The sequence below is a fragment of the Gopherus evgoodei genome, chromosome 3 (assembly GCF_007399415.2).
Source record: "Gopherus evgoodei ecotype Sinaloan lineage chromosome 3, rGopEvg1_v1.p, whole genome shotgun sequence".
NCBI classification, from domain to species: Eukaryota; Metazoa; Chordata; order Testudines; family Testudinidae; genus Gopherus; species Gopherus evgoodei.
In genome coordinates, this window is record NC_044324.1 from 78,870,231 (window position 1) to 78,897,963 (window position 27,733).

At 42.1% G+C, this 27,733-nt stretch overlaps 1 protein-coding gene across 3 annotated transcripts in view; it reads right to left on the bottom strand.

Annotated features, from left to right (window-relative positions):
- Nucleotides 1-27,566, bottom strand: part of RRAGD (Ras related GTP binding D) — a 41,876-nt gene extending 14,310 nt beyond the window's left edge. Inside the window, exons 1-5 of one of the 3 annotated variants that reach the window (XM_030555935.1) lie at nt 27,210-27,295; nt 18,802-19,067; nt 12,030-12,325; nt 11,332-11,531; nt 10,430-10,544 (exon numbers count right to left, since the gene is read on the bottom strand). In XM_030555935.1, the coding sequence (XP_030411795.1) occupies nt 10,430-10,544; nt 11,332-11,531; nt 12,030-12,272 (558 nt within the window). In that variant the 5' untranslated portion in view covers nt 12,273-12,325; nt 18,802-19,067; nt 27,210-27,295. Of the gene's footprint in view, nt 1-10,429; nt 10,545-11,331; nt 11,532-12,029; nt 12,326-18,801; nt 19,068-27,209 lie in introns of all 3 variants that reach the window. The other 2 variants (XM_030555934.1, XM_030555936.1) reach the window with 2 other exon arrangements.
- Nucleotides 27,567-27,733: the final 167 nt, after the last annotated feature.

Sequence of the window (27,733 nt, forward strand, 5' to 3'; positions counted from 1 at the left end):
GGTGGATCTACCCCCAGTCATAGCAAGACTGGGCAATAGAGTAGTTGGAGAAAAGAGAAGAGATGTGTACTTGACAACTAGAATTGAGCAATTAAGAGCATTGATCATGAACCAGGCAGCAACTCAAACCTATGCCCAGGGCAAGTTGCAGGCCTTGAGACAGGACTTCCAGTTAGAAAAGGAAGCACTGGCTAAGCAAGTACCGGTCCTTCAGGGACTTGTCAAAATTTAACCATTTGTGCTCAGCATATGCCGTAACAGCAGTGTGTTTGCCACAAGAAGAAATTGAATAGTTAAATGCCAATGAGCCATGCATTTTTGCCCAGGTGGCACGCCTCACGAGGGAGGACTCCAGTAGTCTTGTGAGTAAGAATGTTTAAGGGAAGAGACCAGGAAGGGTGAGGGCTAGTTGAGAAGCCCACCCTCCTAGCTAAACTGGTAGTGAGACAAGCCGGTGCCCATGGAAGGGACGGTTCAGCGAGAAAAGCAGGATCGGGCCCAGGCGGGCAGGCAACAGACAGAGAGATTGGAAAACAGGTTGGAAAATTTTGAAGGCGTAGTGGAAGGAAGGAGTAAGTAAGTATAAGCATGGGGATTTCAAATACCCTGGACAATACTTGAAATGGTGATTTGAGTTGATAAAAGTGGCTGTTGGGAGACAAGCAAGTGATTGAAGGTAGAAGTTAGAAGTTAACTCTGTAGTTGCTGGAGAGAACAGCAGTTGAACTTTGTAAAAATGCTAAAGAGGAAAGTTCTTGGTGTCTTTAAAATGTTTGTAAATAAATTCAGGCAAAGAAATTATTAGATTGCAATCATTTGGCTATGAACAATTTAGTCGAATTAGCTTAAGAATGTATACAGTGCTATGTAATTGAAATCCTATTGTGTCTTTAAGGGCCACTATAAGAAGTGTTTTTCTTTCAGATCACTGTGTGTTTGAAAGCAGGAGTTAGAAGTAAAAAGGCCACCAAAATTCTGGTAAAGTTAATTATGTCCCTTTTAAGGTAAGAATCTTTAAGCTGTGAAAAGCTTTGGATCCAGAAGCAAGCCAGAAAGCATCTGTAATAATGCAAATTATCTAACTGATAAGGTAGGAGCCACTGAAACCTGGGCTGCCTATGAAACAAATACATGAAAATATGGGGTAATTCCTCTGTTTTGCCTGAAATCAACAAGGATATTTGTATATTTAAGCAATGATTGACTGCCCAGAAGGGGTAGACCTCTGTTTTTTGTCTTTTAGATAATCAGAGAAAACTGATGCCAGCTGAACAGCATTCAACATACCATGCATTTACTGGTACAATAGGAATTATGTTTTGTGTTCTATGTCCTGTCTTGTGGTGTTTGTCTCATGGCCAGAATTGTTGTGTTTAATATTTTTATAGGATAGTCTAGTTTAAAATCAAACAGAAGGGTTAAATTAAAATGAAGATACTTGTTTTATTCAACTTGGAATACAAAGTGTTTGGATAAATCAGGAAAATGTGATATACTAAAGTGTAATACATTTCCTTAAGTAAGAAAAAGAAACTTCATTGGCCAAATCTTTTAACTGAAAATTGTTATTAAAATTTGCATACCAACAGTCTTTGGAAGCAAGGACATGAAAAGTTAACCCACTCCCCATATTGTACATGGGATCCTTCTGGCTACCTCAGATTTCTAGCCAGAGGTCTAGGGATGGTGAGAAGCTATTGGACTAGAGGTTGTATTGAGTGAACTCCTCAAAGCGGGTGTGCTTCTCCTGGCTTGTTGCTCCAAAGCTCTGTAATAAGGTTATTTTAGTGGAAGGGTATATGTGGCATACATTGAATAATAAGACTAATGTACTTTATTATGGCAATGTTTATGTGTTCGTTGTTGGGAAAAAGTGTATGAGTGAAGAGTGGAAGTTTCCTTTGTAGGTTAAAAGAAGCCAAGAAGGGAAGAAGGAAAAAGAACAGAATGAATTAACTGGAAAAAATAGCTAGCAAGCTCAGGTTAAAGATAAGACACTGGCCCCATTCAAGGACACTGCTCACCGCTAAGACTTGGCTGACAACCAAGAAAAGGGTGGGGCTTGAATGTGCCCAAGCAGCTATGAGATCTGCAAAACACTGCCAGGCACTAATGAAATGTGTTAGGTTTCTTTTCTCACAGGTAAAAGAAGCACTACCCAAAGACCTTAGCAGCCCTGCCACTCCTTGGAACCAGGAGACTGGATCTATGTAAAGGTCCACCAACAAAAGACTGCTTTGGCTCCATGCTGGAAAGGCCCTTATTAAGCCCTCTGACTACCAACACCACTGTGAAGTGCCAAAGACTGACTGCTTAGACCCATGATTCTCACTGCAAAAAGACCCCTCCACCTCGGGAGGATTCTCCTACTGATGATTAGCCTATTTCTCCTTCGAGCTCTGCTGTGCCTTCTGGACAGCAGGGAAAAAGGACAAGGTGAAGTGCTAGTAACCTCTCCCTTGTCCACTAACAGACCTACTGTGCCTTTGAATTTTTCTAGAAGAAGCAAAACCATTACAGGGTGATGTGCTGATAACCTCTCCCCTGTCGGATGCTGAACCATGACTGTTTCGGAAAAGAAGAAGGAACACTCACTCCACTGAAATTGCCAAAGTCCAGGAATTCCTGACTAGAAAGGACATTAAGAACTGATCCTGGTGAAGAAAAAGAATTATACACTGGCAGGAAGGAATTTGTGGGACCCATGCTTGGGAATGTGATATTGATTGGATTTTGGCATTTATTCTACAGGGTGTGCCCTGTGTTTTGGATAAATCCTTCAGCACGTATTGCTCTCTCTAATTGGATTTTAAATGACAAGTACCAAAGGCACCTTGTTGCCACTGCCCCTGCCATCTCCTCCATTATACTATTACCCCTGTAATACATCCAAATACAGGCAATGCCATCTATTTGATAAAACCAATGGCCAAGGTCCTCACATTTTAGTGATTTATTTAAAGATTGTTTGGAAAAAAATATGTTTAAAGTTCAGAATATCCTATATAAGCAAACAACTGAGTGGAGAATAAATGGATCAGTGGAAATAGAAATCTATGATATCATTACAAATGAACCCCAAGAATCTGTACTTGAAATTGATGGGTTCTATAGTGAAGTAGATATGCTGGCTATTCCTGGAATTTGTACTGTGTTATATGAAAGAGGCCCTTATTGTTATTTGGTCACCCAATTAGTGATTAATCAAACGAACACCCAAAGAGTTTGTTCTGCCACTGGAAATTTTGCTTGTATTGAATCCATTCCAGTGACTAATAATGTAACCTGTACCTTATTGCAATACACCCCCTCCTATGCTATTAATGTTAATGCCTTTTGAAAGTACCTGAGAATAGTTAAATAACAGATGTGACATAGTACTACACCAAAGAGAGATGTATTAGGATATCAATGGACTGTGATTAATATAACACTAGAGACTGTCAAATTTACATTGCCCTTATCCAATTTCCAGATCACCTCCACATACCCAAATTGCTCACAAGGGGCTGCCATTAGATTAGCACAACAGAGGGCCTGGATTATTTCCTCTGGAAGAAGAGGGACTTGACTGGATCCTTATGGGATGGGGCCAATAGTGCAACAGTCATTTGGAATATTCTTAAAAGCCAAGAACATGATGAGAAATTGGGCCAACTAGAAAAGGCCGCTAGCCTTATTTCTGGAGCTCAGCTAACCCAAGTACAGGCTGGAGTTGGTGAGTTACATGTTATTTCCACCCTTAGTTCAATGACCCAGAAGTTGCTGACAGAGATGGTGTTGAATATCACTGAGACTGAGAAGGCATTGCAGTGGGATCTAGTATACTTAGAAATTCAGGATTTCCTGAATGACCAGCTGATGGCCATTTTGAGTGATCTTGAGCACCAGACTTGGCCCACTGCCCTTACAAACATATCAAGAGTACCATCTGATCTGTGGTCATGGAGACATACTGAAGACTTTCTGGGTGGAAGTGTGGACATTCACAGTGATCCCAGGAGCAGCGCCAGGGTTTTTGGCACTCTAGGCGCAGGGCCGGCTCTAGCCATTTCGCCGCCCCAAGCACGGCGGCATACCGTGGGGGGTGCATTGCCGCTTGCTGGTCCTGCGGCTCCGGTGGACCTCTCACAGGCGTCCCTGCGGAGGGTCCGCTGGTCCAGCGGCTCCGGTGGACCTGCCACAGGCGTGCCTGCGGATGCTCCACCGGAGCCGCTGGAGCAGCGGACCCTCTGCAGGCACGCCTGCGAGAGGTCCACCGGAGCAGCCTGCCACCCTCCCAAATCCTGGCGCCCTAGGTCGCCTAAATGGAAGCGCCGGCCCTGAGTGCTCCTTCCAAGCACATGGACCAGTTAGGTGGGTGTAGGCTCCCACATACCGAAACCTGCCGGGTCCATGGGAAGGATGCATGTGGGACTGGATTATTCACCATGACCATAGGCGGCGAGTTATATGGGCTCGAGGTGCCCGGGCTCCAGGAATATTCAGGGCCGGGTGCCCTGCTCCAGCAATATTTGGAGCTGGGTCTCTCTCCCGGCCCTGCCTGGATCAGGCCCCGGCCCCGGCTCCTGTGGGTCTCCCCCCACCGCCCCGCCCCGCCGCATCCCTACCTGGAGCGGGTCCCGGTCTCCACCTTCTACCCCTCCCCCTCTCCCCGCTCCACCACGTCCCTGCCTGCTTGCAGATCGGCTCGCGGCAGAACTGCTGTCTGCTGCCCTAGGGTCCTAGCGCCTGCCATCCGCTAAAGGCAAGGCAGGCTGCCCTTACCCTGCTCTTCTGCCCTAGCCCTGAGCCTCTCCAACGCCCCAAACCCTCATCCTCAGCCCCAACCCTCATCCCCTTGCACCCTGATCCTCTGCCCCAGCCAGAGCCCTCATCCCCCTGCACCCTAATCCTCATTCCCAGCCAGAGCCCTCATCCCCCTGCACTGCACCCTAATCCTCTGCCCCAGCCAGAGCCCTCATCCCCCTGCACCCTAATCCTCATTCCCAGCCAGAGCCCTCATCCCCCTGCACCCTGAGCCTCTGCCCCAGCTCTGAGCCCCCCTGCATCATGAACCCCTCATCCTCAGCCCCAACCCTCATTCCCCTGCAGCCTGATCCTCTGCCCCAGCGTGCACCACCTCCCCCTTCCTACACCCCCCCAGCCGAGCCTGCACCCAAACTCCGTCCCAAAGCCTGCACCCCTCACCCCCTCCTGCACACCCACCCCCTGCCCTAGCCGAGCCTGCACCCAGCACCCAAACTCCCTCCCAAAGCCTGCACCCCTCAACCCTTCCTACACCCCCACCACCAGCCCAGAGCCTGCACCTCTCATCCCTTCCTACACCCCCACCACCAGCCCAAAGCCTGCACCCAAACTCCATCCCAAAGCCTGCAGCTCTCACCCCCTCCTGCACACCCACTCCATGACCCAGCCCGGAGCCTGCACCCAGCACCCAAACTCCTTCCCAAAGCCTGCACCCCTCCTGCACCCTAATCCCCAGCCCAGGACCTGCACCCCAGACCTCCCCCCTGAAACCCCGCCCAGAGCCTTAGGCAGGTGTAGGCAGAGTTTGAGGGGGAAGAGTTAAGGGGGTGGGTTCTGGGCACCACCAAAATTTCTACAAACTTGCCTCCCATGACCATGACATCTGGGAGATTAGACCACCTGGTATACCTAACTAATTTATAGTCAGTGCCCCCAGAATAACACCTGACATTTTGGATAGGAATAGGGAGTTAATGGACATCTTGACTGTTAGAACCCCCACAGCTTCAGCGTATCCGTAACTGAAGCCAGGAGAAGTTGTCACTGTTCATGACTGCGTTATCTGGGAGGGTAGAGGACAAAGAACTATCCTGACAGGACACCTACTTTTTCAAGCTAATGATAGCTGTGTGTATGTTAAAACCACCACATTGCAAGATATACATTTAAATCTCATTACCACTGCAGGCAATCATATTGTTTACTGGTCTGCAGATACAATTTTGCAAGTAGCCCTTAGTTTCCAGATACTCTTTAATTGGCCCAGCTTAGTACCTGATCGATTTCAAAATTTGCTTTCATTGTTACCAGAGGTTCAAAGAATCTCTGAAATACAAGGGCAAATTCACATGCTTTAAAATATATATCAAGTTGAAAAGTATGCCTTTTATACAGCTTATAGAATGTCTACTTTGTGTACTAAGTATGAGGTATTGTGCTTTGTGACCAAAACTGTACAACAACTCCATCATATTATCGTTATGGGAATGTTATTGCTTGTATTGCTGTTAGTTAGCTTAGGATTATGTTGTTGTTGTTGTTGTTGTTGTAAAAGACGTGATAATATTAATGCCTTTCATGTCCATGCTAATCACACACTGTCATTACATCCAATCAAAACCCCTAAGGTTGAAACATCTGATGTAGAATCTGAAATCCATGGCTTAATGCAAATAGAGGTTTGAAAATATTTGTTGTCCTAGAAGTACAGAAGGGGGAGTGTGGAAGTAGAGAAAGAACTGATAGGGATTTGTAGGGGATCTTAATGCATGATTCTTTGTTAGCAAGAGTTAGGCTAACTGTAACCCTAATAACATGAGATTTGTAGAAGCGAGGATTGTGTGAGGCGAGTGGAAAAGAACTGTGTGAGAAGTTGTTTTTTGACCTTGTGTAGATAATACGAAATGTAGACTGGAGTCTCTTAAGTGAGAAAAACAAGATATCAGGATGACCTATGTATAAACAAAATGCAGCTGTTGCTTATTATTGTCTGTAACAAAAGTATAAATGCTGCTGTAACTGTTTACCTGTTGAGAGACCTGTCTAGGAAGGGGAGAACCTATGTCCTAGTGCACTCTCTTCCTGCTGCAGTTGCTAAATAGAATAAAGTATCTGACTCTGCTGCACCCAAACAAAAAGTGAGAACTGAGTTTTTCTCCGACAGCTGTTTCATTGCTGTGTAGACATCTGTGCTCGGGTTGGAGCCCTCAGGCTCTGGGATTCTCCTACCTTGCACGGTTCTACAGCCCAGGCTCCACCTTGAGCCCAGAAGTCCACACAACAGTGAATCAGCTCCATGCAGCCCAAGCACTGTGAGCACTGCAAGCACAAGTTGGCTGGTACAGGACAGTCATGGGAGTCTAGCTGTGCTGCACACATACCTTACGTCACTTTTGAAGATTGGATTTAGGTGCTTAATAATTTTACTCATCTTATTCATGAGTATATAGTACATATATGTAGTATATGTAAGTTAAGTTGTGAGAATGAAACAAAACCACTGAACTTGGCATGTTAGAAATCAATGCTTTATGTTTATGATTTTACATTCAACAAAGTATTTAGTGCTCTGCTTGAAAGTTAAAAAGACCTTGCCAATACATTCCTGTCACATAAAAGATTATGCTATTTAAAACATAGATATTGTTGTTACTTCCTCCCAAGTGTTCAGAATGCCATACAACAGATCAAAAGCAAATAGCTGCTCCCACTCCTTGTTCCACTGAATGGAAATTTGCCATTGACTTCAATGGCAGCAGACAAAGGATCTAAGCATTCAAAAGTAATTTGGGACACAATCCTTAAAAAGTGTTCATTACTTAGACTGTAGTAAAATCTAAAACATGCTAAGTGTTTTCCATAAAGGAAAGACATACTCCATGCTCCAAAATGCCCACCAAGCACCATGTCTTCAATGGGGCTACTCATGTGGATTATGTCCAGTAGTGAGTGTCTGCAGTAACTGCCCCTTAGAATGCCCTGGGACTGAGATTTTCCCAAGAGTTCTCAATATAGCTGAGTAATTCATAATGAATAATTTCTCATTCATTTAGCCTCTTTCTGCTTGCTGAATATCTGCAAGCAAAAAATGAAAAACAAAATAAACAAACAACTATTTCCTCAATAATCAAATGTGTCTGGTACATTTCTTTACTCTATGGATTGATTAAAGATATTAAATAGCTGAAATTCAAGCTGTGTTGCTTAATTTTGATGGGATAGCTAAGATGTATGGTATTTACCTAATCAAGGAACAGAAACAAAGTGTGTGTCTATCCTCAAAGTGAAGGGGGTCAGGATTTGTCCCTAAATATATATGGAGTTTTAAGGAATATCAGAAGTCATTCCACAGTAAGGCCTGTAACATGTTTTCATCCAGCTGTATTTAGGATTTTTATTCAATAAACTATCTAGTGTACAGGACACATACTGATTTCTAGTATTTTGCATTTTTTGTTACATATTGATCCATTCCAACATATTAAACTGATTTTGAGCTGAACCTTTTAGACTGGATTTACCACAATCTATTTCAGTTTTTCAAGAGAGTGTCAGATCAACAACAAAATCCAATATGAACAACAAAAGCAAGCTTTACTTTTATTTTAATTCAACGGTTATTGATTTTTATCTCCCCTAGACCAAATTCTATATCCTAGGGGACATTGATTAAAAATAAACAAAAACCAATCACCTGCTAAAAACAAAACCAAACAACAAACATCCCTATGACTGAGGCTCAAAAGGAAGGATTTGTATGTAGCAAAGGCCTACACAGTTAAGGACCAACAGTGCAAGTTTATTTTGGCTGCCTGTAAAGCGGTAGGCAGACAATAAAGACTACAGGATAGGCATATTATGATCATGATTGCAAATATGATACTGCATTCTGAACGAGTTCCCAGTGACAGGAAACTCTGCAACAACTGCTCCACCCCTAGAATCATTACAACAATAGAGCATTATTGCTGTTGGAAGGTCTTAATGAGATAAATGAAAACATAACCTGTGCATATTGCTCACTGAAAAAAACACCCTTCATCTCAAACACATGGCTTCCTATGGAAAAAGCCTGATCAAAACTGGTATCAAGATTCTTAATCTGATTTATCATCTCTGACATGAAGGAAGAACAAGCCTCTAAATTTTGTTATCTGATTACCTCTACCCAGGAGTAAGAATTTGATTTTCCCAACACTGAAGATAACACAGTTCTGAGCCATCACATTGACAGTGTTGTTCATATGTTGCAGAGCTTACTAGGTGCATAGGGCAAGAGATAGGCAGTTGTACGTCACTGACTTACTGATTATATTTACCCTGTGTTTACGAGTTGGACAAACCTCCTTGGCAAGATATACCCTGCGTAACATGGGAGATACAGTACAGATCCTTCAAGGACACCATTTCTCAAGGACTTGACAAAGAACTGTTTATCACAACCAACTGATTCCTGCATTCTAGGCATGATTGAAAACACCTACAGGGCACCACCAGAACATCCCTCAGTCACTGAAGAAACAGCCTATGGTCAATCATTTCAAGAGGGGCAGAATGGTTCAGCACAAGCCCTCTGCTAGTTCCAAAATGTGCAGTTGATCCCAATATAAGATTATTTATGACCCTGAGTCTTAGCAACTGGCATGTTGTCAACACCAATGAAGGCCGTCAACCCAAAGGGGAACCTATCCAGGATACTGCTATATGGCTATCTGTCTTAAATTTTGTATAATGCTCAGCATGGCATTTTAATACTGTTGTTCAAGTGCCTTTGGAAGTGAACAACCCCCACCTTTTCAATTACTTTCTATGATAAGGGGGGGTTGGGAATGGGCGTTAACTGACAAGCAGTCCAGTATCTCTGGCCGCAGTTTCACTAGTTCGCTTAACTTCTGTTTCAGTTTTCTCACCCCACTCTGTCAAATTGTAAAGTTTCACCCACCCTACTAGTCTGCTGGAAGATCAGTTAATTATCATTTATTTGTTCTCAAAGTTATGGACTAAGATAGAACAAGTTCCAAAAAATGGAAGTTGAAGCTACACAAATTCAGATGAGACGTAAGACACAAATTTAACAGCGAGGGAAACTAACTGTTGGAACAACTTACCAAGGACTGTGATGGATTCACCATCACTGGCAATTTTTAAATCAACGCTGGATGTTTTTCTACAAAATATACACTGGTTCTAATAGGAATTAATCCAGGGAAGACCTCTGGCCTGTGCTATGCAGTAGGTGAAACTAGATGATCACAATGATCCCTTCCAGCCTTATAATTTATGAAAATGTCAAGTGCTATTTAAAACCAAACAAACAGAAGCCATACCACACAAACCTAGGTCACATTCAAACCAATGTCTAAACAGATGAGGGATGACTGTCACCTCACTCTATGCACCATCCAACCTTGAAAAATAATTTGATGATCTCAAAATATTTTCAGTTTAGAAAAAAATGCAGCTACACTGTTCTGTATATCTTGCAATGATTTGGGCCCAAATCCTGCAGGAGGTAGAAACCCTAAATTCCTGCTGACTTCACTTTAAACTGAGCATGCACAGCATCTCTCAAAAAGGCACTTAGCAGTTTTTAGGATTCACTTGTTACAGAATAAATCACAAGTTTTCTTGTATTCAATCAGTTCTATGCAAAAATCTAGAAAGTACACAAAATACTTACTGAGATAAAGATGTTAAGGAGGTTTTCCAGTGTTGGGAGCTGTGGAATCAGTTTCTGTACCACTTTGCTAAAGGCTTCAAATATAGAATGATCATATATGCTTGTCAGATAAAAGCTGGAAAAAATGTCACCATATTTTCCTTTTAGCCATATAAAAGGAACATTCTGAATCTGTCATAATGAGCATGTAAAATATTTTGAAACACAAAGTACTTGAAGTTGTGCATTTTTCCCTTGTGATCAGAAGTTGCATAATGTTTCTAAAACACAGTTCTTCAACAAACTGAAGTCAATAATTAAAACAATTACATATATTTTCAGGGCTATATTTAACATGACAGTACACAATATGAATACATGAAACCATAGATACTGCAAAGCTACTCTATATATGGAATTTAATGATCTAGTTCCCACTTCAATATCCTCTGGAAAGCATTTTCTGTATACCAGGAGAGCAATACTACATAGCTTTTATGTATTGCTTTACATCTTGAAAATGGTAGGGATGAAATTAACAATGAAAAGGTGCCATCAAAGTGATTAGCTACTCTATGAATCAGCAAGTTTGTGAAGCACTATATCATTATGATGGCATTTTTTATTTCACAAGTCCCAAGAACCACATTGAAGTTTCTAATGTCCTGTAGCTCCCAGTTTGTTGAAGTGCATTATTTCCAATTTTCTAAAATAATCTGCTCTTTCTACAGACTGAATAATTTAGTCAAAGGCATTATCTTTTCCCTTAATAGTCATATCTAATAAATTCTTGTTGCCTGCTATGTCAATAAATTAGAAAGTGATAAACTGTCTATCAGATAGGCTGCTCTGGTTCTGGGTTTAGCATTAATAATGGCTTTCATTCTTTTCCAGAAGACTCTGTGCACAGTTGCTTCTCTCACCTGAGGTGAATTTTCTCCAATCCAGCATCTGCAAGGTCATCATTTGTCCTCTGGTGAATGTCTCTTTGGGTTTCAATCTTATGATCATCAGACAAGCCATCCACTTTATGGATAAAGATTTCAAAGTTGATGTCTGGATTCACTTTATAAGCTCTGGTCACAGTGAGATGCAACCTAGCCAAGGCCTCCATATAATCATCCTAATAATGGAAAAAATAAAACCCACAACCTTATGACAAACAGTTACGAGACAAAAGCTACATTTTATAAGACACTTGCAGACACTTCTACAGTTCAAAATTCCTTTGTTTTAACCTTCTGTGATCATAAAGGCCTATACCTGCACAAAAGCCCAATTGCCATCATTAGCAAGTCCATGAAAGGAACCAGAGACTTCAAAGCAGATTAGTTATTTCTGCATCTAAAATAAAAACTAAAACTAGGTTTTGAACCTTTATTTGCAAAAAAGAGGTTAAAAATCACCAAACTCTTGTCAATTTAATTGTAATTGGTGGTTATAGTCTTCAAAAGCACCTAAGTCCCATTAAAAGTCAATAGGACTTAGGCTCTAAGTCTCTTATGTGCTTCTGAAAATTTGACTGTCTCTGTGTTTGCATTCCATTTGCCTGTAAATGGAGGAGAAAAATGACTAAGACAAACAGATGGTCTGAATACTACCCTTAAAACTCTCTCTTTACCTGAGAATCTATGACAAATATCAGTGCTCCAGTGCCTCTGAAAATCATCTCATAGTCAAACGTAGGGTCAAAGAAGTCAATTTGCCCAGGAAAGTCCCATATCTGAAAGTTAACAAAGGAGCTGTTGGAAACATCTTCTCTGCAGATCTTGTTAGTGCTCTCCAAGAAAAGGGTTTCATTTGGAGACATTTTGTGAAAGACAACTTTCTGAATGGAAGACTTCCCACTTCTTCTCAGTCCCATAAGTAGGATTCTTGGCTTAACTTCAGTACTGAACGGGTCACTGAAATCCAGAACTGAATAAACCACACAATAAGAAGAATGATACACTCCAGCAGGAATAAATTACAGCAGTTGTATTTATATTAAATACTATATTATATGCACTTCAGATTTACTTACATTTTGCAGTGATAATTACACTACTTTATTTTACGTGCATTTACATCTGCATCTAGACTACAACTGCCAATCTCAGAAAGTGGAAAGAAAGATATTTAAAATAAAATTTCTTCCCCCTCCTAAACTACTGTTTGAGAACCTACTGCTTCTCATCTGAAAAAAAGATGAAGAGTGCTCAGGGCAAGATACCTGGGTACAGAGCTATTAGGTGGCATCAAACACACATGTCCACACAAAAACAAACTCTTCATGCCTCCCACAACCTAAAAACATCTAGGTCTAATCTCCATTATAATCAGATACATATTTTTGCAGCTGTGTTTTTGTGGAGTAACCAGCATCCAGTTAGGAAATGTACACTCTTAAGGACCATCACTCCCCGCTGTCACTTCACTATTTATCTTACTGCTCACTGATGCCCGCCTTGTAGCCAGGATGCTCAGCAGCCCTAGAATGAGAATTTGGTACATTACTATTGTACTACACTGTAATTGGCATCAGAACAGTTAATAGATCAGACCTATCAGTGCTGACAATTCTGGACCTCATACTGCAAATCATCATGTGCAGAACTCCCACTGAAAAAATCACAGTTCTGTGTGCTGTGCATTTGCAGGATTGAAGCTTCAATGAACATTTTTAAATGATGTACAGTAGGGCATGAGAGAGAATCATATGTGTGTTGCAAGTCCCCACCAGGGACTTATTTTTCCACGGTGTAAATTGATAACATGCTTCGCAGTGACTGGGACGACAAAAAGAGGGTTTTAAAACGTACCTCTTTGTTGATATAATGGCAGAAGCATAATTGCTTTTCATTTCTCCCCAGCTTGACGCCTTACAGCCACAGAAAGATTACCATTTTTTTACAGTAAGTATGCAACCCAGCAACCTTTCAGACTGTCACTCTACCTGCATCAGCTGCTTTGGAGTTCAGGACCTTAAGAATAGATACTCCTTTTGGCCTTGACACTGCAACCCCACAACTCTGTTCAAATTACTTTTGCTAAGATACTCTACCCGGCTTGTCACTCTAACTACGTTACTCCCCTCTTTGAGTCCTTCCATTGGCTCTCCCTCCTCCACTGCAACAAATACTTTACAAACTTTTCCTTGATTTTTTATGGCCTTTCTTAATTTAGATCTACCTAATTAACTGTTCTATTATGAGGTAAACCCTTACCTCTGCTCAGCCAAGGATGCCAGTCTTCATCACATGCTTATCTGCTTCCCTTCACACTTTCTCTTATGCTTACCTATACACGAGGGAACGATTCCTTTTCAAAATCAATATGGCTACCTCCTTATTCTCCTTCAGATCTTTCCTAAAATCCATATGGCTACCTCCTTATTCTCCTTCAGATCTTTCCTAAAAAGGCACCTCTACGACAATGCCTAAAAGTCACTGCTGACTGAAAATGTTAGGTAGCAGGTTGCTATTACTGCTGATTAGCAGTGTGAACAGTTCAAAGGTGTAATAACATGATGAAACATGCTTCTGTTACTGTTACCTCATCCACCCATCCTGATTGCTTATTTTACACACCTGTTATACCATGTTTTTAGATAATAAACTGTTTTGGGGCACGCACCTCTTTTCACTCAGACTTAATACACACTATGATCTATCACCTCAGGTATATGTGCATGAGATGGAGAGAAGAGAGCCTCTCACAAACTGTAAAAGAATCAGAGATAATAAAATTATCAGGTAGTTTTTGGCGTGGAAGAGTTATTGTCCATAGCTCTAGCCTAAAAGTCTTCATTCTTATAACACCTGCCACTGCAGCTCAAACTAAAAAACAAACCAAGATAGTTTTCTATTGCACTCTCATTTTATGACTCAGTCTTTCCATCCACAATTGTGATGCACAGTAACTATCAAAGAAATGTTAGAAGCATCTTTCTTTTTAGACTAATGCTTTGTTTTAAACAATTTGCATCTTTCTTATTTGGTTTTATTTAAAAAAAAAAACTGATAGTATTCTCTCACATGCAATCCAGCTTTGAAAACTTGCATATGATGTATGTATCTGTGCATAGGTGCAGGCATGTTATCTGTTAATAGCCATAGCATTCAAAAACACCACCAGAGGCAGATTGTCACAGTACTGATGTAGGTAGAAAAAAGATGATCCTGTTAGTAATGCAAAGAGAGAGGGATTACCAGGCTGCAGTTTAGCCTCCACTTATGTCATTTTGATTCAAGAGGGATAATTTTGTGGATCTTGACACAGACTCAGAAAGCACTTGCCTAGTGATCTTCCTTGCATTTCTATGCAAAAGAATTAAGAGCAGCATCAACAATGTGATTCTAATATCACTGTCCTTTTATTGTCTAATTGAACTTGAAATACTTTTAAAATGTTTTTTAAAATAATCTAAATTTCTCTTTATCCAATAGCAAGGATTATTGTTGGTTATCCAAACAGTTACTGGCTTTATCCAGTTTGTGGGAGAGTGGAGGAGGTGTGTGGGAGCGTATATTTAGTATTAGGGTAGTACTTTTTGTTGATGACTCAGTCCACTAGAGTTACATACCATCCTATGCAGGACTGTAAGCCTCTAAAGAAAATACATGCCATAGGTGCTGCAGGAGGTGAAGGTGGCAGCAGTCTTCCTTCTAAGTCAGTACTGAACCAAAGCCTCAGCACAGTGTTGAGGCTCATTGGGCTGTTGGAAGTTTCATCTCTAACAGAAGAGATGTTACTGTGTGCTATTGGACAGCTTGTATTAAACTCCAGAGCTGGTTGCTTTTCATCAGAGGTGAAATTTAGAGGAATAAACTATTCCAGCATAAGCATCTGTGTACTGGTATAGGTATCCACACAAAGGGACATAACAATTTAACTTTTTCAGTAAATTACGCAGGTAACCAAAATAGTTAAATTGATATAAATCTTTAGATGAGGCTTACAAGTTTTTAAAATGTTTTGAGACCTTAGGCTGAAAGGTAGTACTGGATATAATTACAAAGCCCTTTCATGCACTTCTGCAACATTTCATCTGTACCATAAAGCACATACAGGAAAGAGACACATGAACACAGCATACATGAAGGATCAAGATAGCAGCAGACAGTGGTCTGCCTCGGAGAACAAATGTTGCAGCAGACTAACAATGCTGACAACTACTAAACATCTTAATCAGAAAAGACCAGGAACTCTCACATCCATCATGAAAGACATATTGGTAGTTCACTGTTGGCTAGTGTACAGATACAGTAACTCCTCACTTGAAGTCGTCCTGGTTAACGTTGTTTCATTGTTACGTTGCTGATCAATTAGAGAACATGCTCATTTAAAGTTGTGCAATGCTCCCTTATAACATTGTTTGGCAGCTGCCTGCTTTGTCCACTGCTTGCAGAAAGAGCAGCCCATTGTAGCTAGCTGGTGTGGGCTTGGAACCAGGGTGGACTGGCAGCCCCCCATCAGCTCCCCGCTCCCCTAAGTTCCCTGTGCAGCAGTCGCCCAGCAGGCTATAAATTGCCGGCAGTTCAGCTGTCCCTCCTCCCACTGCCATGTGCTGCTCCTGCCCTCTGTCTTGGAGCTGCTCCCGGGAGCCTCCTGCTTCCTATGCGGGAGGGGGTGGGGGAGGAAGAAGGGGACTAATATCAGGGTGTTCCCTTCCCCCTGGCTTCTGCCCCCCCGCTTACCCCATCTCCACAGAGCAGGGGTGGGACTCAGCAGGGTTCAGGACAGAGGGAGCTTGCTAGCAGCAGCTGCTGTCTCAACTTGCGGATCTACTTAAAAAGGCAATGTATTTAGAGTGGAATCAGCGTACTTAAAGGGGCAATGCACATCTCTCTCTCACACACACACACACACACACGGTGTGTGTCTCTGTCTGCCATGCTGTCTCCTCTCCCCCCATTTGTGCTGCCTTGTAGAATGTGAGGCTACATTAACAACGTGTTAACCCTTGAGGGCTCAGTCGAGTGCTTGTTCATCATTTAGCAGTAAGGCATTCCCTGGAAAATATCCCATCCTCTGACTTCACCATCTCAACCAAGCTTCACAATCATCATTGCTGTGTATAGTATTAAGTTGTTTGTTTAAAACTTATACTGTGTATATATAAAATGTGACTTTAAGCGAAATGATGTTAAGAGAATCCAATTTCCCCATTAGAATTAATGTAAAGGGGGGGGGGTCTAGGTTCCAGGGAATTTTTTTTCACCAGACAAAAGACTATATTATATATTGTATATATTATATATAGTTTGTTTAAAACTTATACTGTGTGTGTATGTGTATATATATATATATATATATATATATATATATATATATATATATATATATATATATAGTTTAAAACTAATACTGTGTATATATATATATAGTTTGTTTAAAACTTGTACTGTGTGTATATATATATATATACACACAGTATTAGTTTTAAACTATATATATATATATATATATACACACACATATACATACACACACAGTATAAGTTTTAAACAAACAATATATAAATATATAATATAGTCTTTTGTCTGGTGAAAAAAAATTCCCTGGAACCTAAACCCCGCTCCCCTCACCATTTACATTAATTCTTATGGGGAAATTGGATTTGCTTAACATCGTTTAGCTTAAAGTCGCAATTTTCAGGAACTACAATGTTAAGTGAGGAGTTACTGTATATCATAGCAACAAAGAGAGATTTTCTTCACGTATTGTGTGTGTAACAATCACTGGTCTTCCTTCACTCCTGTGGAAACATCTTTTGGATCAAAAACCAAACAATGATACTTTTTAGACAAATGATCAACCTTCATGAAAAGGTACCAAAATTCAAAAGGAATGAGTTCAGGAATGGCAAATGAAGGATTTGATCATGCAAGTTCTTCACTGCTGATGAGGACTATATATTTGCCTTTAGCAGAAACAGTTATTGGGGAAGGGAGACCTGCAAGATATCTAACAGTGAAAAGAGGTTTATGAGATCTTTTTTCAGAAAAGATGTCCTGGACTGTACGAACCTGAGATCCAGTCACAGTACTGATTCCCCAATAAACATTTTACAACTAATGACCTGTCATAATTTATAATTGACTTAATTCAGGGAAGCACTCTAAGTGAATCTGGTAAGGAAAATTATCTCAGTGACTGGCATACTTGAATGTCATCTTCTGATCACCAAGCATTTAGTATGTAATCAGAGATGGGACTGAATCCAAAACTCTGGATCCAGAGTCAAACTCTGAGGATCTGAAATTCAAACTCAGTTCCAATTTCTAAAGAAAAATGAATGAGCTGAACTAACTCCCCCAAACTCAACCATCTCTCAGCTTTGGAAGGTTTGAAATCCAGAAAGAAATGTTGTCGCTCACGCTCATCTTTATAAAGCACTGTATGTGATAGTTATGTATGACATGAATAAAGATTCTAGGGTAGTCATCTAATGTACCCTTATTGCTACAGAATGTATGTATTCAAAGTGAAATACTATTAAAGTTAAATAAGTACAGGTATCTCTTGATGACTAATGTTATATAAATTGACGTTTTGTTTGCAAGACAGAAAAATTCATGCCAGTACAGGGAGACTTACCCAAGAACCTAAGAGGGGCTGGCTGAAGCAGTATAGATCCTCTGCACTGGGGTGAATTTAGCCTATAAAGTGTAAGCAATGTGTTGTCATCGAGCCTATATGTTCTTCCAGAAATTGGGTATGTTAGTTGAAGTACACATGCTTGGGGTGTGCACATCAGGCACGTAAAAAAATGTAGTACATACCCTGTTATGCGTCTTGTGTTAATTACTCAAGTGTTATTCCAGGGGAACTAATATCTTGTCTGTATTGGTACAGAGCATCACACTGGCACCACCTACTGGCTCAAGAGCAGCTGGACTAGGCAGCCACTGATTGGGACATAGTGTTATCAGAATGGTTGAGGTTAAGGCATGGTCCACACTTCACTGTTAAACCGATTTTAACAGCGTTAAATCAATTTAACGCTGCACCCGTCCACATTACACTGCTCTTTATATCGATTTAAAGGGCTCTTTAAATCGATTTCTGTACTCCTACAAAACGAGAGGAGTAACGCTAAAATCGATATTACTATATCGATTTAGGTTAGTGTGGGCGCAAATCAACGTTATTGGCCTCATTATTTTACAGTAGCTACCCACAGTGCACCGCTCCAGAAATCGACGCTAGCCTCAGACCACGGACGCACACCACCGAATTAATGTGCCTAGTGTGGACGCGCACAATCGAATTTATAATATCTGTTTTATAAAATCGGTTTAAACTAATTCGAATTTATCCTGTAGTGTAGACGTACCCTAAGTGCAAATGATGCTGTAACTCCTGGATCCCATGATTTTTAGATATTTTTAAAAGGCCTGTAATCTTACCACCTTGTACTATGATCCCATTAGATACCACAAGTTAAACAGTGTCAGGTTGGATAATAGATGGATGAAAGCCCTCCAAGTAAAACATAGTTGCTGCAGAAAGTGGTGTTGGCAATTCAGAGTGGAGGGAGAAGGGAGGAACCCCATTCTTCTTCATGAATAACAAACCACTGCCCTAGCATGGTGTTGTGATAATTTCATTGCTGGTGGTATGGTCTTGTGGACAAAACAAACCAAAGTTCAGGGACTTCATAGTTTGTTTTTTCCTAGAAAAGAAAAAAAAGGTATTTGAAAGTTTCCCACTGCTCCAAAATGTACAGCACAGTCGCATCAATGTGTATGTACATGTGTTTATATAGGGTATGCCTACTCTGCAATTAGATATCTGCAGCTGGCCCAGGCCCCATGACTCAGGCTTCGCCTGAGCCCACAAGCCACCTGACACAGGCCTGTGTGGTTTTTTAATTACTGTAGTTATACTTCTATCGGGAAATTTGCTAACTGTCTTGGCCAACTCAAAATCCTAAGTGAAAACCTGTTTGATGATTTATTTAATTAAAAACACTTTGAATGAAAGACTGTCTTTTGCGTTCCTTCTAGTCTGTGCTTTTTTTGCATGTTTCAAAGAATAAAAAAAAATTATATTGTCCAAAATCAGTTATTCTTAATGATCTGAATTTTTAAATGAATTGTCATATTAGGTAAACTTTGCCAAACTGCTACACTTTTTCTGGAATTCTAATTTAAAGCCTGCTTAATTTTAAAACTATACTTAAAAACAATTGATGTGAACTCTATTGCTTTAGGACTGCAAATTATCTTTCTTATTTTTCAAGTTTCAGAGATGGAGACAGATAAATTACACTTTGAGACCTATGACGAGATGGCAGAATTGCTAGAGCATTTTCCTTTGAGAAGATTGGAAATTTCCTTATATGTAGAGGAATGGGAAGATACATTGTCCGCCCACATTCTTTTATTGCGTGCATGACAAGGCCCTCCCCAGCTTGCCACAGAAATGCCTGTAGATACGTCACTACAACTTTCCAGACTAGGTTCTGAATAGTAGTTATGATATGACAAACACTAATCTACACATTTCACTTACTCTGAAGTGGGAAAAAATCTATTCTTCCCTTTACAGAATAAAATTAGTATAATTATTGATATTTCTTACTTAAAAGGCTAACATTTACAAAAGTGAGGTTTACACATAGCACAAATCCTAAAGATGTCAACAGTTTCCACTGGAGGGCAGCATAATCCTTTATCTCAGGCCTACACAACTTGTAAAGTGGCGAGGGCCATATTACTCCAAAGAAAACATCTGAGGGCCGAACCTCGCCCAGGCCCCACCGAACCCTCACCCCCCAGTGCCACTAAGGCCCCCCAAAACACAATACACACCCCGAGCACCACCAAGGCCCCCCGAAATACTCCCCCCCAGCACCACCCGCCCCACAGAAACAAACCCTCCTTCCCCAGCGCTGCCCCACCAAAACAGAGTTATTGAACCTTGGAAATATATTATAGCAGGCTCCTAAGATAGTACAATTAACGTAAATGAAAAATGTCTTTTTGCTATTAGTAGAATAAGCTCTTCCCCCCAACTTTGTAATCAATTGCCCTGTTGAATGAATGAGGTGTGAATGAGGAAGGCATGGAAGGCAGGCACCTTCAGACAGCTGCAATCCTTGGAGAGGGGATGGGAGACAGATTAGATCAGTAGAACAGGTCAGCCACTGACTCCTCACTCGCCTCCTCAGCCCTCTACTTCTCCGGCTCGCCTCCTCAGCCCCCGCCACTGCCTGCCCGCTCGCCTCCTCAGCCCGCCTCCTCATCCCCCGCCACTGCCCGCCCCCACCCCAGCTCGCAAGCTGTGGCAAGCTGTCATTCCCCCACCCCACCCCAGCTCGCCTCCTCATCCCCCACCACTGCCCACCTGCCTCTTCAGCCCCCCTCCCTTACCCGCCACTTGCCTACTCACCCCCCACGAGCCACACAATGAGCCCACCTACTCACCCCCCACGAGCCACACAATGAGCCCACGCGGGCCGCATGTGGCCCCCGGGTCGCATGTTGTGCAGGCCTGTTTATCTTTATTTTTTTCTGCAACCATGAAAATCCAGACTGCAGAAGTCATGCTAGTTAAATTATGTGCTTTGGAAGTATTCACATATCAAGTTTTGTGCAAAACAACCTATCCAGAAGCACTTTCCTACACAATGGAGATGCCTTTAAGCCATGACAGACTTTAGATATCAACAGCAGTTTTGCGCATATTTATACAGTGCCACTGGCATACACATTGCATTACAAAGAAAGAGCAAGACAAAAGCCTTGCTCAGAGAGTTTATAATCATTGAGAGTAATATGTAGCCTTTACTGTGTTCTACTAGTGAGGGTCGTACATAGCATACACCATATTAGCTTCCTCACACTACTGGAGATGCTAACTGATAAGTTTCTTTCCAATAGTCCTCTTTAAGTCCATATCCTGTGTTCCACCCCAATAGTGGGAGACAATTACAATATATCCCTTGCATATTTCACAATAGCCAGCGTTCAAGATATTTACGTGCCAGATGCGCTAAAGATTCATATGTCCCTTCATGCTTCAACCATCATTCCAGAGGACGTGTCCTGTCCATACTGATGATGGGTTCTGCTTGATAACGATCCAGAGCAGTGCAGACCAATGCACATTCATTTTCATCATCTGAGTCACATGGCAGCAACAGAAGGTTGATTTTCTTTTTTTGGTGATTCGGGTTCTGTAGTTTCCTCATTGGAGTATTGCTCTTTAAGACTTCTGGAAAAATGCTCCACACCCAGTCCCTCTCAGATTTTGGAAGGCACTTCAGATTGTTAAATCTTGGGACAAATGCTGTAGCTATCTTTAGAAATCTCACATTGGTACTTTCTTTACGTTTTGTCAAATCTGCACTGAAAATGTTCTTAAAATGAACAACATGTGCTGGGTCATCACCCGAGACTACTGTAACATGAAATATATGGCAGAATGCGGGTAAAACACACAGCAGGAGACTTACAATTCTCCTCCAATGAGTTCAATCACAAATTTGATTAACGCATTTTTTTTTTAACAAGTGTCATCAGCATGGAAGCATGTCCTCTAGAATGGTGGCCAAAGCATGAAGGGGCATATGAACGTTTGGCATATCTGGCATGTAAATACATTGCAATACTGGCTACAAAAGTGCCATGTGAACATCTGTTCTCACTTTCAGGTGACACTGTAAATAAGAAGCAGGCAGCATTAACTCCCGTAAATGTAAACAAACTTGTTTCTCTTAGTGATTGGCTGAACAAGAAGTAGGACTGAGTGGACTTGAAGACTCTAAAGTTTTACATTGTTTTGTTCTTGAGTGCAGTTATGTAACAAAAAAAAATCTACTTTTGTAAGTTGATCTTTCACAATAATGAGATTGCAATACAGTACTTGTATCAGGTAAACCGAAAAATACTATTTCTTTTATCATTTTTACAGTGTAAATATTTGTAATAAAAATAATATAAAGTGAGCACAGCACATTTTGTATTCTGTGTTGTAACTGAAATCAAAGTATTCGAAAATGTAGAAAAACATCCAAAATATTTAATAAATTTCAGTTGGTACTCTATTGTTTAACAGTGTGACTAAAACTGCAATTAATTGTGATTAATTTTTTTAATTATGGTTAATTTTTTGAGTTAATCACATGAATTAACTGTGATTAATCAACAACCCCAGTTCATACATACTAGAAGTGGGAGTGGGAGAGGGATGATGTTCTTGTGGCTAAAGAACTGAGAATCAGAAGATCTGGGTTCTGTTCTGCTACAGACCCACCAGATCTGGCATTCTGCCCCTGTATAACTTTGGGCCAGTCACGTAGGTGCTTTGTAGTATGGTTTCCCAACTGCAAGTGAGAAGATTTTTTCTTACAAACATCTCAAGTGGGTTGTGAGACTTTACAAAATTAAGTGCTTTGAGGTCTTTGAATGGAAGAAATGATTGAATGATTATATGTGGAAAGCTGGAAGATTGCTGTGTTTTATGCACTAACATTTTCCAGTGTTCAGCCAAAAGGCAAGAAACTACTAGTCTTGGGAGGTGTAACTACTAGTCTTGGGAGGTCTAACTACTACTAGTCTTGGAAGTATGTTCAGAAACTCCCTGTACACATACAATCATAACCCCTACGTGGATATGGTGGGGTACAGCGACAAAGCAAACTAATAACTTTTGGAAAAAGTTATCTGCCATATATCGATCTTCCTCCACTCCTCTTTCATGGGAAGGAGGGATTCGTGACTCTGATCTTTGCAGAGTTTGCTCCCTGGGTCCTGGAGAATGGTATGGGTAAGCCAAGTAGAAGAGAAAGACATCTTTCCCTCCAGCCCAATGGAAGTTAAGTAAAGGGGATAACACAGCTCCAGGCTCCCTCTATAGAGACTCTGCCCTCTGCATGTCTCAGAAGCAACAGGCAGGCCAGATTCACTGGATTTCCAAGAGAGCTGTTGGTGGCCAGAGCCTGCATGGAGGTATAGAGTCTCTATGAATTGCCCTACCCATCTGTAGATTCCAGAAAGCCATCCAGTTTAGAAGAGGGCCTCATGGTTCATTCAAGGGAAAAAGGGTACCCTGAAGGAACAACAGAGGATAAATTCCATAAGGGGATCCTCATGGAGATTTCCTCCCTCAGTGCTTTTGCCTCCTTCAGCTGTTTCTGGGACACAGCTATTTTCATCAGTTAAATATAATATTACTATGCTACTACGAAAAAAATGTTTTCTAAAGGGTTGTTGTTTTTTTTTAACTGATGTAGTGACAGCAAGGGTCTACTGAGAAATAATCACCACTCTCTTCTCAGTAAGGTTATCATAACCTTAGTCCCAGATTTGGACCTTAGCGTCCAAAATATGGGGGTTAGCATGAAAACCTCCAAGCTTAGGTACCAGCTTGGACCTGGTACTTGCTGCCACCACCCAAAAAATTAGAGTGTTTTGGGGCACTCTGGTCCCCCTGAAAAACCTTCCCTGGGGACCCCAAGACCCAAATCCCTTGAGTCTCACAACAAAGGGAAATAATCCTTTTTCCCTTCCCCCCTCCAGGTGCTCCTGGAGAGATACACAGACACAAGCTCTGTGAATCCAAACAGAGTGACTCCCCCTCTCCGTTCCCAGTCCTGGAAACAAAAAGCACTTTCCTCTTCACCCAGAGGGAATGCAAAATCAGGCTAGCCAATTCAACACACACAGATCTTCCCTGATTTCTTCCTCCCACCAATTCCCTGGTGAGTATAGACTCAATTTCCCTGAAGTAAAGAAAAACTTCAACAGGTCTTAAAAGAAAGCTTTATATAAAAAGAAAGAAAAATACATACAAATGGTCTCTCTGTATTAAGGTGACGAAATACAGGGTCAATTGCTTAAAAGAATATTGAATAAACAGCCTTATTCAAAAAGAATACAAATTAAAGCACTCCAGCACTTATATTTATGCAAATACCAAAGAAAAGAAACCATATAACTTACTATCTGATCTCTTTGGCCTTACACTTAGAAACAGAAGATTAGAAAACAGAACTACTTCTCCAAAGCTCAGAGAAAGCAGGCAGCCAGAAAACAAAGACCTCAGACACAAAATTCCCTCCACCCAAAGTTGAAAAAATCCGGTTTCCTGATTGGTCCTCTGGTCAGGTGCTTCAGGTGAAAGAGACATTAACCCTTAGCTATCTGTTTATGACAAAGGTCTTTTGAATTAGTTGTCTACAGCAAGTCTTAAACTACCCAAATTTGGCTATTTAAAAATAAACAGGCTATTGATTAGAAAAAATTATAACTAATTTATATCAATCTTTGAAGACACCTTTCCTAACAAAAGTGTTCATATATGACACGTTGGGAAAAAGATGTGGATAGACAAATTACTCCAGAGGAATGGGGTTTGATTTGTCGAAGAGGACCAGCAACCTCCATCTGAAGCACAACAAAGAAAATTTCTTTAAGATACTGTTTCAATGGTACTTCACATCAGTCAGGTTAAAAACAGAGAGAGACTATATGAATATAAATGTTGAGAAACTGTAGTGAAAGATGAGATTGTATGCAGGACATGTCCAGTCATTAGAGAGCATTGGGATGCAAATCTGTAGCCACATATCACAAACTATTGGATATTTATTATCAAATTATCCTTTGGTAATCATCCTGGGACTTCCTAGTGAAATGGTCACACAAAAGAAATAAAGAATTAATCTCTCATTTGCTAGTAGCTGCTAGGTTATTGGTAGCATCTCATTGTAAAAAGAAAAATAGTTCAACTCTGGAGGAATGCTTCAAAAATATGGAAGACTGTGGTTATGGAAAAATTAACACACAAATTATGTACCCAGCAAAACAGACAGAGGACAACTAGATACTTAGCTGTTTGGTTGCATTTTATTCAATATCCAGACATAGTACATTTACCAGCAAAAACACCAGTCCACTTCTCTAATTTTTTTGAATATTGATATTTGATTGACATACCTGGTCTGTTAAATGTGTATACAGAGATTTCACTCAATATAATAAAAATCACTAGAAATGACATAAGTGTTGTAATGATGTTCATTCTGTAATATGGTAATACCGTTAAACAGAAAGATTGGATGAATATGGTCCTGTATAATAGCTCTTAAAATGAAAGCTAACTGTTGTAATGAATTGTTTTGTTTCTGATATTTACATGGCAAGGATTTGTAAACTTGTTAAAACTTCCTAAATAAATAAGTAGTTTGAAAAAATAAACACACTAACACAGAAAATCCCTTACTCAGATTTTTAAGCGGTTTTAAAAGCAACAATACCTACTACACCATATCAGTCTGTATATCAATGAATATTTGGCTTTGTATTATGTACTTTGAAAGCAACCCCCTGAAATATTCAATATTCTCCAAGCACCTCTGTAAAATGTAGCAGTGTTTCAAAGGAAAAACAGTGCACATTCTAAGTGAAAGCAACAGGCCTCCCCTACCTCTTTTGTAAGGTATTTCCCAACAAGCATTTGTTTTGTAGCATCACTGTTGCCTCCACATTCACTGATGGATAAAGCAAATGGCAATGCAGGCACCCACAGCAACACATATACGTATAGGGTCACACATACATTTAAGCAGAGCCTGGTAATCTGGGGACTGACATTCACAGCTGCAGAATAGCCTTGGACACAGAGTTCTTTGCTTGCTGCTGCCTTTTATAACCTGACATCTGTCCTCCCCGCCTCTTGGCACTTTAAAGAAATATCACCAGGCCATGTCCATTCATATTATACATGGAAAACTTTCCCAGAAGACAACAAAGTACTAGATGGAGATGTTTTTCTGTTTGAATATCTCCTGTTCCCATTCCCCAACATATAACCAGTGCTGCTCTCCTCCCCACATCAGAACACTGAGTCCCCATGTCCTTCCATCCATTCCTGTTCATAATTCCTAATACATCCCTATTCCTCATACATTCCCTTCACCACACAGCCACCTTGTTCTCCCTTCCTGCCTCCTACCCCATAACACAGCCAACTTTGACATGCTCACACTTGCTTACTCTCCCTCCTCCCACAATACAGTGATCACTGCCCTACCTCCCTACTCAGTATCCCTTACCCTCCCAAAACAGACCCTAACCCCATCCTGTACACCCCATCACTAAATCCTGTCCCATCCCATACCCACACAGCCAACCCCCTCCTTTATCTCATCCTCAAGGCCAGCCCCTCCCCCTGTTCCCAAAGAGCCAGCCTCTTCTCCCACACCCACAACTCAGCCTCTGCCTTGCTCCATCCCCACATTGCCTTCCCGTCCCACAGAGCCAGTCCAGTCCCAGCCCCCTCTCCAGTCAATCCATGCCTTTATCCTATCCCCCCATCCAGAGCTAGCTCCCCCTATCCCCAGAAAACCAGCCCTTGCCCTGCCCTATTCCCCCACACCCAGACCCAGTCCCCCATTGTCATAGTGCCTTCCCCTTCGCCCTACCGAGAGAGCCAGTCAACCCCAGCCCCTGCCCCCTCAGGCAGCCCATCTTGCCCCATCCCATCATACTCACGGTGCCAGTGCCTTCCCACCCCACACAGCAAGCCCCTGCATTACCCCATCCCCCCACACCCACAGTGCCAGCCTCTTTCCAACCCACAAAACCAGCCCCTGCCTTGCCCCATCCTCCAGACCCATGCTGCTAGCCCCTTCCCACCCCACACAACCAGTTCCTGCCTTACCCCACCCCCCACACCCACAGTGCCAGCCCCTTTCCCACCCCACACAATCAGAACCTGCCCCCACATCCAGCACCGGGTCCGCTCCCGGCCCCGCAGGCATGGCGCGGTGGCGGCGCTGCCCCCCCCGGCACTGCGGGGCACTCACACGCTTCGTCGGCGCCGGTCTCCGGATCTTCATCCGAAAAGGACTCGGCCCTATCCCCGTAGTCCACGAGCCCAACAAGCTCATCTTCCTCCTCCTCCTCCTGCGGCTTCCTCGGCACCTGGCTCATCGCGGCTGTCGCGGGAGGTTCCGATTCGGTCCCTTCCCCGCGGGTGGTGGGACGGCCGGTGCGTGGACCGGAGCAGCCAGCCAGAGCCCCGCGTCCTCCCAGAGGAGCGAGCGCGAGAGGCTGCGTGACCCGAGTCACCTGACACAGCCGGGCGGTCACTCCCTCGCACAGGCACCGCCGCCACGCTCTGCACACGCAGGGCAGGGGCGTGCACCCTACCCCGGCACACGGCTCCGCAGGGGCACTGCCACACCCAGGGCCGGCTCCAGGCCCCAGCGCGCGGGGGGCGCTCTGCCGGTTGCTGGGAGGTCTGCGGGCCTGCGGGAGGTCCACCGGAGCCGCGGGACCCGCGAGCGGCAGAGCGCCCCCCCGCGGCGTGCCGCCGTGCTTGCGGCGG